This window comes from Anneissia japonica, unplaced genomic scaffold (assembly GCF_011630105.1).
Source record: "Anneissia japonica isolate Jap-2015-1 unplaced genomic scaffold, ASM1163010v1 scaffold287862_len174434_cov132, whole genome shotgun sequence".
NCBI classification, from domain to species: Eukaryota; Metazoa; Echinodermata; class Crinoidea; order Comatulida; family Comatulidae; genus Anneissia; species Anneissia japonica.
Genome location: NW_022739647.1, coordinates 102636 through 114665, shown reverse-complemented (window position 1 = coordinate 114665; position 12030 = coordinate 102636). Strand labels below are relative to the sequence as shown.

General features: G+C 35.4%; 1 protein-coding gene across 1 annotated transcript in view; it reads right to left on the bottom strand.

The window, feature by feature from the left end:
- The window catches only part of LOC117117973 (SLAIN motif-containing protein 2-like), a 30165-nt gene extending 21234 nt beyond the window's left edge, over positions 1-8931 (bottom strand). Inside the window, exon 1 of the mRNA XM_033262471.1 lies at positions 8485-8931. Coding sequence (XP_033118362.1) covers positions 8485-8822 — 338 coding nt within the window. The 5' untranslated portion in view covers positions 8823-8931. The remainder of the gene's footprint in view (positions 1-8484) is intronic.
- Positions 8932-12030: the final 3099 nt, after the last annotated feature.

Here is a 12030-nt window from a genome sequence, read left to right as displayed (position 1 = left end):
TCTCAATGATGAATGAATTACCCTTGTTATTGATGTTAATTAGTAATGGTAGAAGAAGAAGATATACATAAAATGAACGTCGGGATGGTGTTAGTACTATTACTAGTATTACAAGAGTTGACAGAAACATTGGAAGCTATGCCTAGTTTAGTAGTAGTAGTACAGCAGTTGTTAAGGGGGGTATTGATTGCTTCGAATGTTTACTGTGATGGTGAGTTCAACAGTCCATCTGTGACAGGGGTTCTCAACTAGGCCTGGCTAGACCTATATCGCAGTAGGGGAAAAATGGTTCATTGAATAAACACTGAATACATTTTACACAACCTTGGCATTACCTTACAGACGTGTGTGAATGCTTTTTATCTCGGTAGGAATAACTCGGGAGATCGCTCGGTTACAAATTGTTACTTTTTGTTAAATTTAACTTTACGTGTGAATCGGGTATTAGTAGGGCATTGTATGGTAAACTACATAGAGCAAAATTCCCCTAGTGGTACATGCCAGGTTCTCAGAAATTTTCCTTTTAAATTGGGCAAAATTACTGTATATTATGTACAATGTGCAGGTCATTAGCTAAATAAAATTCAAAAAATAAATTCCATACAGTACTGTCAAATTATTTATGCGAGTTATAAACTTCATTAGATTAAAAATATGAATGAGAAAAAAATTTCCTCTTAATTAACGAACAGTTTATAATAACTTATCTCATTCTTTTGCAAACTCGGCTGGTAATCAAGACTTGGAATGTCTGGGAATTTTTGCAGACAGTGCAATTTTTCGTTCATCAATTTTATTTAATTGAAGCCTGATTTTGTAACACTGTATAAAATAGCCACTCAACTGAAAACCAATTACTGTACTGCATAGTCAACACATTATTATGATGGTATGATACTGAACATATGTGCTGGCAGGGGATTGGTAAACAACGTTCACATAATTTACTATTACTTAGGTTTTAGCTGAGCAGTTGGCTGAGAGGTACTGTTCTTGCTTCTTCAGTTGAAGATCCCGGTTCAAACCCGGCCACCATAGGAATTTGAGTCTGATCGCTTTGCCCTTGCATAAGCCTCATATTAAAACAGATTAAGCACAATTTGTATATGAATCTCTTGTGTCTCTGTATTACACGTTGTAGTTAAGTTTAAGTGGCGCTGCACTGTGTGCTAATATTTATTAATTTGCTATTAATAAGTTTAACAAAAAAATTAACTGATTAGCATCCCAACCTGACAACCAGATTTGGATCAACTTTTTTCCTTGTTTATATGTGATGCTTGAATATGAGCATAACTTTAATTAGTAAAGTCAAAAAATAAAAAAAAAACTTCCCATTGACACAAAAAAGGACTGTTTGTGAACACTAGGACTACGGTTTACAGTCGTCCTCAGAGAAGACTTATTTCACACCATTTCAATTCATTTATTCAGCCCTCAAAATTAAGCCTGGCATTCGGAAATGTCGACGTAAGCGACGGCGCACAGCCGCCAAATGTCGACGAAAAAAAATCGCCTACGTGAAGATTTTAGGCCTAGCCCAAGCTAACCCAGGCCTACGCTGGTACCAGTTGTGGTAGACATGACAGGATCGCCGTAAACACAATATTAAACTTTATTCTTAATGAAATCAAGTTATTTAATGTCTTTTGTGTTGTATTATGAGTAAAATGTGAATAAAATCAAACTGGATTGTATGTTTCATGCTTTTATATTGTTTTACCTGCATTTTCAGTCTGACATTTTTTTTCTAAACGACACATTCTTCGTGTAAACATTAGGTCGTGCCTCCTAAACTCTGCTCGCTATAATTGGTTAATTTTTTGATGGATGGGCAAAATTGGCTTGGCTGTGATGACGTCAGATCGCCCAAAGTTTGGTAGTGTGTGACAGCTTGCAGACAGGAACAAGCTCAGTGTAAACAAATTATTAAATTAATTAAACAGATTTATTAAAAAAAATCAGAAACCCTCAAAGTTTTGTTTTACGGTCAAATCTAAAAAATTTAAATGTCATTCTCTAAAAATTTCCTCTGTAATTAGCAACATTTTGAGGAATGAGTGAAGCTATCATTTGAAATTTACTCTGATGAATCTATGATGTCCAAATCCGAATTAAAAGTCTACTGAAAAAGAGTCGGCCGTCTTAGAAACTTGCTTTGGGTTCCTACTCCATTTCAGGTTGATTGCAATCGATTTTTAAGAATTAGGCAAGGCGATATAGCGCTTTATGAACAATATTAAGGCCTAAATTTCAATTTATCTAACATTAACATTTAGGCCTACTGGTGTGTCGTTTTAATAAATAGATAATCTCTATGGGTGCGTTCGAGCCATACACGCCTATTAAATTCCGTGTATATGACTGGTAAACGCACGGCTTTACACCACAGGGGGTCCCCGCATTTGAGCACAAACTTATCTTGTCTGACCGTGTAAAAATTTACCTTGGAAATACTCGTTTGAGGTCAGCGAGGCAATAGTATATCCCATCATGCCACGCAATATTTACGTTTCTAACCACGCTTCACGCACTTGTACTGTACTCCCTGCGCAAATACTTCATTTTATTGGTGACCTGTGTCACCGTCAGCTTTCCCCTAAATTTTTCTTCGATCTTTGCAGTTATTTCTTTGTAAATACCGCTGTTTCAGCGGGTGCCGTCCAGTTGTCTTTGTATTCTGTCTTTCCCCCCTCCCCACAATGAGAGAATGTAACGTATCCATAGGTTCGGTCCACACAGACATGTTGAGATGATGAAGATGATGCTATAACATTAACAACAGGTCAGCGAATGCATTTGTTTTTGAAAAACTGGACAGGTCTATGGTTTTCGCGCGTGTTGAATTGAATTCATGTTGACCGCCAGACGGTAGAGTCATTAAAACATGATTAATGGTCGCGATAATGGCCTTTGACAGCGATACACGGTTCTATAACCCTAAATTTGGTGGTCAAAATAGGCGAGCGTGTTCCAGATGTTTTTTACATCTTACCCCCGTTCGAGCCACGCACGGCATTTAACTTCCGTGTAAATACATGGACCTCGACCGAATATTTTTCTGGCTCGAACGCACCCTATGGCAACGCTATTGGGACTGAGCTAGCTGTGTGACAGTTTATTCAAACAGGGTGTTATAACAGACAGCAATGATTATTGCGTTATTTCGTCTGGAAAATCGTTGTTTATTACTATTAGCTATTAACTGTTCGGTTTGTAATTTTATTTTATTCGTCATCATAAAATAAACATTGTTCAACATTTTGATGTGAATAAACCCAGGTTATATTGGTTCAGACTTCAAAATTTCAGTAGACAGTAGAACAGTCTTGATCCAAGGTTATAACCTGGGGTCAATCTGGCTACCTTGTTTGGGTTGAAAACAATTTCAAGTCAGATGTGAGTCAACCAAGGTTGGTGACTACTAATTTCTCAAATGTACAGGCAAGCCAGACTCAAGGTTCTAGTGTGAGACAGCAGAATGGTCTTGATCCAAGGTTAACCTGGGGTCAATCTGGCTACCTCGTCTGGGTTGAGAGTAAATTCAGGTCAGATGCGAGTTAACCCAGGTTTGTAGACTACAAATTTCTCATACCATACTGAGTCAAGCCAGCTAGTGTGGAAATACAGTAGCTTTAAATTAAATACTGAAGATTACATTAAAGGTTGAAATACCGTAGAACCCCTCCCTTGGGACACCCCTATTCTGGGGATCTGGCATTATCTAACTATTCCACTTTTGTTTTTTTAATATAATAAATCATAAACTTCAACGTTTTAGCTTCCAAATGACATTGTTTCTGAAATTTGTATAAATTTGGAAACTTGGCACCAATACAAAAGGGGCATGAGCATGGACCTGCCCATACAGGAAAATTCCAATCCTTTTGGCCTACTTTTTGGCCTTTGTCAAAGCATGGCATCTCTCGAGCTGCTTCACGCTCAGCCAATCTTTCTGGGTATTGCTAAACCCAGCAAACCTCCAAAAAAAACAGTGCAAATCCCATCCAAACCTTGTGATAGTGATTGAATCATGTAGTGTAGGGCTCACTTGGTATCTCAGTCCAAAAATTTATAATTTTATGTTCGTAACAACCTACTTTTTGGGTAAAAAGGCCAATTTTTGTATAAAAAAATTGCTAAACCCCGCAAACCCCCAAAACACAGTGCAACCCCCATCCAAACCTTGTGAAAGTAATTGAATCATGTAGTGTAGGACTCACTTGGTACCTCAATAAAAAAAAAAATCCTAATTTTATGTTCGTCACAACTTACTTTTTGTGCAAAAAGGCCATTTTTTGTATAAAAAATTGCTAAACCCCGCAAACCCCCCAAAACACAGTGCAATCCTCATCCAAACCTTGTGATAGTAATTGAATCATGTAGTATAGGACTTGTAGTATACAAAAAATGGCATTTTTACCCAAATAGTTTATTACGAACATAAAATTACAATTTTTTTTTCAATGAGATACCAAGTGAGTCCTACACTACATGATTCAATCACTATCACATGGATGGGGTTTGCATTGTTTTTTTTGGAGGTTTGTGGGGTTTAGCAATGCTTTTTTACAAAAAATGACATTTTTACCCAAAAAGTAGAATACGAACATAAAATTATAATTTTTTGTTACTGAGATACCAAGTGAGTTGTAGGCTACACTACATGATTCAATCACTACCACAAGGTTTGGATGGGGTTTGCCAGGGATGTCGTTATGCAGAGCGGAGGTGGGCAGGGCGGCCCAGCCTTGACGTCTTGCGTCCATCCTAAAGCCATTTTTAATGTCTTCCGCCCAGCCTCATACAAACCATTCAACCCACCCTAAAAATCACGCACAAATACAAGTTTTTTTCCCCAAATAATACTTATATTAATAACACGACAATGGATTCTCGCATGGCACCAGTCAGAATGTTGTTCGCCAGGCGCTTGCTTCACTGTACCTTGAAAACACAGTCACATGATTTGCCGCTTGGCAGGAGAGCAACGTAGATTGTTTGAAAACACGAGTTGTCTGTGTGCAAATTGGTACAGGCAGGCTAGGGTGTAGCCGAAAATGCGTTCGGTAATGTTACTACCAACGGACGTTAACTCTCCTTTATATTTATTATTTATCTTACTAAATAAAGAAATATCAAAAAATATTTGATGAACAATCTTTTCACATGTGTGTATTGTCATTGAGGACACTTTTTTGACATTTGAAAGAGGTAAAATAATTGTAAATAAAAAATAGCCTAGGCTAGGCTAATTAATAAAAAAAATAATACAGCAGTACAAACAAGTTCCTGTCGTGGACAGCGAGTGGAAGAGGAGACTCCCATGAAGTCAAGTGTACGTTTTTCTTATTGAAAAACAGTACTTTAAATTAATAGTCTAAACTCCTGCTTGTCATTCACAAATTATCGAGCAATACATTGTTTATTCCAGTAAGCTACAGCAGTCTTTCTGCACATACAAATAAACAACATGCTTTTGCTTCGTAGGTTTGCTTAGACTGTTTATATCAGGCTACGATGTATCTACGAAGCTTACGCGCAGGTAAAATTGTAATAGTTTGTGGCGGTACTGTAGATTTATTTATTGATAATCCATGACTACTGTATTGCAGTTGCATGAGACAGAACTAAATGGAAGAAAATTAGACATTATTATGATGATGACCAATGTTACAAAGGCTAGTACTAGTAGTCCTTGTCTTTAAAAATAAATTATTGTTTTTGTTTTCTTGATTAAAAAAATTATATTACTTGCATGAATGACCCTCTTATCCTGGAATAAAGAATAGTAGTTATGTCGCATAGGCTCTCTATACAGCAAGAATCCCAGTGTTTTGTGGGCTTTTCCCCCTTTGAAACCCATCCCCCATTCGGTTTTTCGGCCCTCGCTCGGTTGGCACTTCGCACCAAAATACATATACGTTCATGCCAAACCCACCCTAAAAATTATAACACCCACACTCAGTTTTCAATAGCTACATCCCTGGGTTTGCGGTGTTTTTTTTTTAGGTTTGCGGGGTTTAGCAATACCCCTCTTTCCCAACTGCCTTCTACACAATACACCCACCACCCCAAAATTCATCCAAAATTAACATAATTTGCATATACAAAATTAGCATACAAGATATCCAGGTGTAGGTAGTTACAAAGTTGAGCTTTAATTATTTTCTAAAGGCTAAAATACCAGTATTTCTATAATAAAAAAATAATAATAATATACTAATAATACTGATACTAATAACAAAATTAATAATAAAAATATTGGCAATCATCACAGTAATTATAGTTTTAATAATAATGATAATAATAATAATGATAATAATAATAATAATAATAATAATAATAACAATATTTAATACCATAATAGTAATAATAATCACTCTCTGAAATTAATATTTTAGTCAAAGTTTCATTTTATTTCATTCATGCGCATCCGCTCAAGCATCATTCGCTTGAAGTGGCATCCACTTATTACAGTATATGACAGTTTTCGTAAATTTAGGAAAGACTTTATCTTAATTTAGGTCTAACCATAACCAATACTGTATGTAATGTACAGTATGCACTATGCACTATACCAGGTTAGGGCATAATCAGCCCTCGAAATTGGGACAAAATGACCTTGGCAAAAAATTTCCAAGGTGAATTTTACATCGGCAGTATTTGTATTTTTAGTCTGAGCCAGCATTAAATGTCCCCATAAATCCGTGATGTAGGAAAATTGAATATTTCAAAAAAGTGTTTATGGTCATCCATGTTAAAATACAAGCTTGACCAAACAAGCGTGCAAAAACAGTATTCTTTTAAGTAAGTCAACAAATAGTTTTATGTTATTCAAACACATTTTCCCACAGATCACTAAAAAAAACAACATTGACAGTTGATTGGAGCTAAAAAGACCATGCTGTTTATGGTAAGCACAGATCCAATATAGCCTACAAGTATATGGGGTGTGAATGCAAAGAATTAACAGTCTCCCTCCTGTATTGTGGTCCTTACGTAGAGTGAAAAGAAAACAAATCGCTGAGGCTATTTTTACGAGTCGTGAAAATAGCCTCCAATGCTATTCTTACGATGATGGGTGGCGCATGCGCGTCCTCATCGGGGGAAAATTAAACTGAACGGATCGCGACTATCTCTAGGCCTAGAGAAAGGCCACATCATAGCCCAGAGTCAGTAGAGGCCAGTTAGCCTACGCACAACGGGCCTTCAAGAGCGTGGGCGCACTTCTGCAATGATAGAAGTAGGTTACTGTAGATGCTAAAAATAGACGACTCGCAATTTTTAGGTCTGACGCATGGAATGGCAGTGAAGATGTACTCGGGTTTTTATTTCATTAACTATTTATAACATTGTCATCATTAACTTGGCTCTGCTACAGTTCTCAATTTTTTATTTTGTTTGAAAATTATTAATATTTTTAAAGCTTTCAATCCGTTTTAATATCATCTATATGGATAACAATATAAATAGTAAATTATTATTATCTATATGGATCCAGATTTCACACAATATTCATGATTTTGATTAGGAATGATGATAATGTACATACAGATAGTCTTTCTAAAAAAAAACAACAGATGAATATGATGAAACTATCTTGAATCTAGCCTCGAAAACAAGCATGTGAAATGTTCTGTTATGTAAATTTATTGCAGAGTATTTTACAAAAATCAGGTATAAATGCATTTGATTTAACAAATCAATTCAATATCATAACAAAAAGCATTGTCTTTTATTATGAAGCATTCGGAAATTGATAAAATTACTACTACTGTATTAATAAAAAATGTAGGCCTATTGCACATCCCTGAAGCTTTATGTGACATAGGCCTAGAAACTGGAAGGTCCACTGATTAAACTCAATCTCTATATGAAGTTTACTCCTAGCAAGCCCACTGTGCATAGGCTAACTGGCTTCTACCGAGTCTGAGCTATGTGGCCTTTCTCTAGGCCTTGTGACAGTCGTAATTCGTTCAGTTCAAGTACGACCCATCGTCGTAAGAATAGCATTGGGGGCTATTTTCATGACTCATCGTAAAAACATCCACAGTGAAAACAAATACTTATAGGCTTATTTCCAGCTCATTGTTACCATTTGTGAAGATAACACAATGATGATTCAATAATATATGAAATTACTAGGGCTATGCCTACTGTATGTATGGTGTACCAAGTTAAATTAGATTTAATAAAAACAGATAATTAGGCCTACAGTAGGCCCTAGGCCTAAACACCACCAAGGCCCTAGACCTATTTATGAAAGTCAAATGTAGGCCTACATGGTTCAAACTCTTAAGTCGTAATCGATTTATGAAACATTCGCGTGAACTTATTAGAGGATTCCTCATCATGTGCAGTTATTTGCCGTCGCTAGCCTAGCCCCCTATCTATTCTAGGCCTAGCTAGGCTTTGGGCCTAGCCTAGGCTAACAATTCTTTTAGAAACTAGGCCTAGCCTAGGCCTAGGCGATCTACTTACCAACTATCTTCATCATCTTCACAATCAATAGGATGTAAGTGAAAGTCTATAGTTTTGACATTGTCCAAAGATGAATTTAAATCTGCTTTATCAACTTTACGTGTTTGTACAGGTGATTCTACAACAACAGAAGGATTGTTTAGGTCTAGGCCTAGGCCTACACATACATGTGCATCCGTATCATTATTGAGCGAGGAGGAGCCGCTTTTTCCCCGGTCAAGTTCGGGGGTCACAATCGAATTGGCTTTACTCCTCAACAATTCATTCTGTTTTTCTAATTTCTTGACGAGGTCTTGGAGTTTCTTGACTTCGATTTCTGGATCAACATTAGACCCCATTTCTGATTATATTAATTGATATAGTCGCCCTGTCAGGAGCTAGATAGGAATACGTCCATAAAATCGTTATGTTGTCATCTTCCTGAGTCACTGATCCGCCTTCATCTTGAACAACTCTCCTCTCTCCACATCGGGTAAGAGCAGACGGTGGTGGCGCTGTTAAAGATTTTGTTAAGAATAATACTGTACTTTATTATTGAATCACAATCAGATTCAGATTGTTTTATCCAAAAGGAAATTATGGTTTAGGTGCAAAAATACATGGCAGAAAAAAAAAACAATTTAAAACGGTATACTAACATGTTTTTGTAAGTGCTTAAGCCTATTCAATAAGTTAAAATTTACTGGCTGCTATCAAAACTTCTTATGGAGGTATGCTATACAAAGGAAATGAGAAGTACAGATTAAGAAATTTCGTATGTAAAATTTTTACAGTTATTATCATTTTCTGACAGCTAGTCTATATATCACTGTCAAGATAGGTCATTATTTGACCCACAAGTAACATATCACTTTTTGTCAGTTTCATTCAGGTTTGACCTCGGCTTTAACCTCTGCTCCTGGTGAGATATTAAACCACACCAGTACAGTAGGTCCTAGTCACTAGTATACTTTTGTATAATATAATACTGTACAACTATTCTAGGCACATTTTATGTTTTGTTTTAAATTTCATTAAGAATCACATTATCATTTTTTTTTCTTTTGCAAATTGACAAAAAACAGTGATTGAATAGGATAGGGCTAGAGGCAGTCGTGTTGTCCTGTAATAAATTTCTTCCATAAAAATACAAAAAGGAACAAAATGAAATGAAATTTTGTGTAATCATGTAGATTTATTTTACATAAAAAATAAACCTCTATTCTAAAATATAAAATTCGCTTTCAAAACTGGATGAAATGTTATTGCTTACAGCCTACTCTAAATATTATGTGGAAAATCTCTCATATGTAGGAATAAATTTATTCACTGTGTGACAATTTTTGACCAATTTATGCATAAAATATAACTAATGTATACCCGTCTACTAAAATGAAGCTAAACAAATAAACCTACTAAATAATGTGCAATGTGCACTGTATGTGAATCAATTTTAAGCATAAAATTTTTTCAACTTTCAACATTTGGCTTCCAATATTTCTGGTGAAATCTTAAACTGAGTTGATCTAAACTAGTAAAAATACTTTCTATTAGGGCCTGTGCATTTTTGGCTAATAAAAAAAATTAAATAAAATTAATTATGGTCATGTTTAAAAAATACATGAACTATATATACTAAACACAATACAATGTTGACCCATTTTATGCATAATTTCGAATTACAATGAACCCATCTAAAACGTGACTAGATGCACTTTATACAAACCTAAATTCTGTAGTGTGGTCCCATATTACTGGTAAATAGTGAAGACCGTAAATCGTAATAATGCGAACTTTCAAAAAAGGCCAAACAATATTTAAGAAGTAGATCTACAGAATTTCATGCATAAAAAGTGAACCCATCTTAAAAAAAAAAAATTGACCTTTTACAAATTAAATATGGACCATCTTGAAAAGTAGAAAATTAAGTTTACGCATAAAGCCAAAAAGAACAGAATATTATTTAAGATTATTACCGTAACACATTGCATTACATACATTATGTTTTATTTTATGCTACGGTATTTTTATTGGTAATAATGAAAGTCTAATATTTGCACAACAGCAATTATTAACATATAAATATTTAAAATGTATTGTTCCATTAAAAATACCCTCCCCCAACAAAAAAAATCTTTTTTTTTACTTGCTTATTTTGATGTAACATAAAAAAAATAAAAAATTGAACGTAGAAATTTGTATATTTAAAAAAATGTGTACCCATAATTTTACAGCGAAAACTGATAGAACCACTTCCAATCACTGGAAGTATTTTATTACATTTATTCAGGGTGGCACCAGTGGTGGTGTTAGGTGGGAGTTGAAGGGGGTGTTTGGGAGTGAGCTGCCTGAGAAAAACAATTAGTCTGGGGGAAAACAGTTATATGCTTTTTAACATATTAATAGACTCTAAAATCCATTAGATAAAGTTTTGTTTTCAAAAGATTTGCCCATGAATTACTCGACAGATTTTGAGCAAAAGCTGACCACGTTGACAAGTAATCCAGCTTTCCTTTAAAAATCGCTAATTTGTCGCTACTGTGTGTTTTTAGTGCAATTGCTGTACTGCGTAGCGTCCCGACGCAATCGGGAAGACTCCCCGATTCAACCGACCAATCAGCATCACCAAAAGCTGTTGGCAATAGCATGTAACGACTATGAAAAATATGCCTAAAGTGTGGTTTAGTTTCATTTATTTGTCTGAAACCTCAACATGTACAAAAACAGAAACAAAAAGTAACTAAAAAAAAAAACAAAAAAAAAAAACAAAAACAAGTGAGACAGGACTTTCCAAATGTAAAATTACTGTAAAGACTGTCGAGTGAGGTCCTTTGACAAAAGCGAATGTACCCATCTTTGAAAATGCTGACCTTTTACACATACAATCAAATCAATATATGGCACCATATTAAAAGGTAGACCAATTTATGACAAAAAAAAAGATAATGAGAATTTTATTTAAAATTATTAACCCTTTGTATACATACATTATGTTTTATGTTTATGTTATTACTTATAGTGAATGTAGTATTTGCACAACAGTTTTCCTTAAATTTGGTACATTGTCGCTACAGTGTTTTCAGTCCAACCGTAGTGTACTACATAGCAGTTTCCGACACAATTGGAAAGGCTCCCCGATTCGACCGAAAAAAAATCAGCATCACCGAAAGCTGTCAGCAATAGTAGCATGTAGCGACTGCATGGAAACCAAGCTTGACACTCAGTAAGTCAGTCCCTGTCGGCAACATCCAACCCCCGTCAGGCAAATCCTAGCATCACCCCTACGGTTTTTATTATCATTATTCAGTAGGCCAAGTTAATGGTGGGATTCCTGATAGATTGTTTAAGTAGTAATTAATGACACACCTAAGGAAACACTTTCTTGAAAACTTGTCTAGTGAACCCGCCGCTAGCCGAAAATGAACACTTGAAATGAAAATTGTATTTTTAAGCAGTTAATGCCGACGTCAATAATCGGCAATTAAGAGAAAAAAATTATTTTTATTTTCATTCTGCCCACCAACAAGAGAATTTTACCAAAAAGAAATAAAAGGCCTAGTGTATATA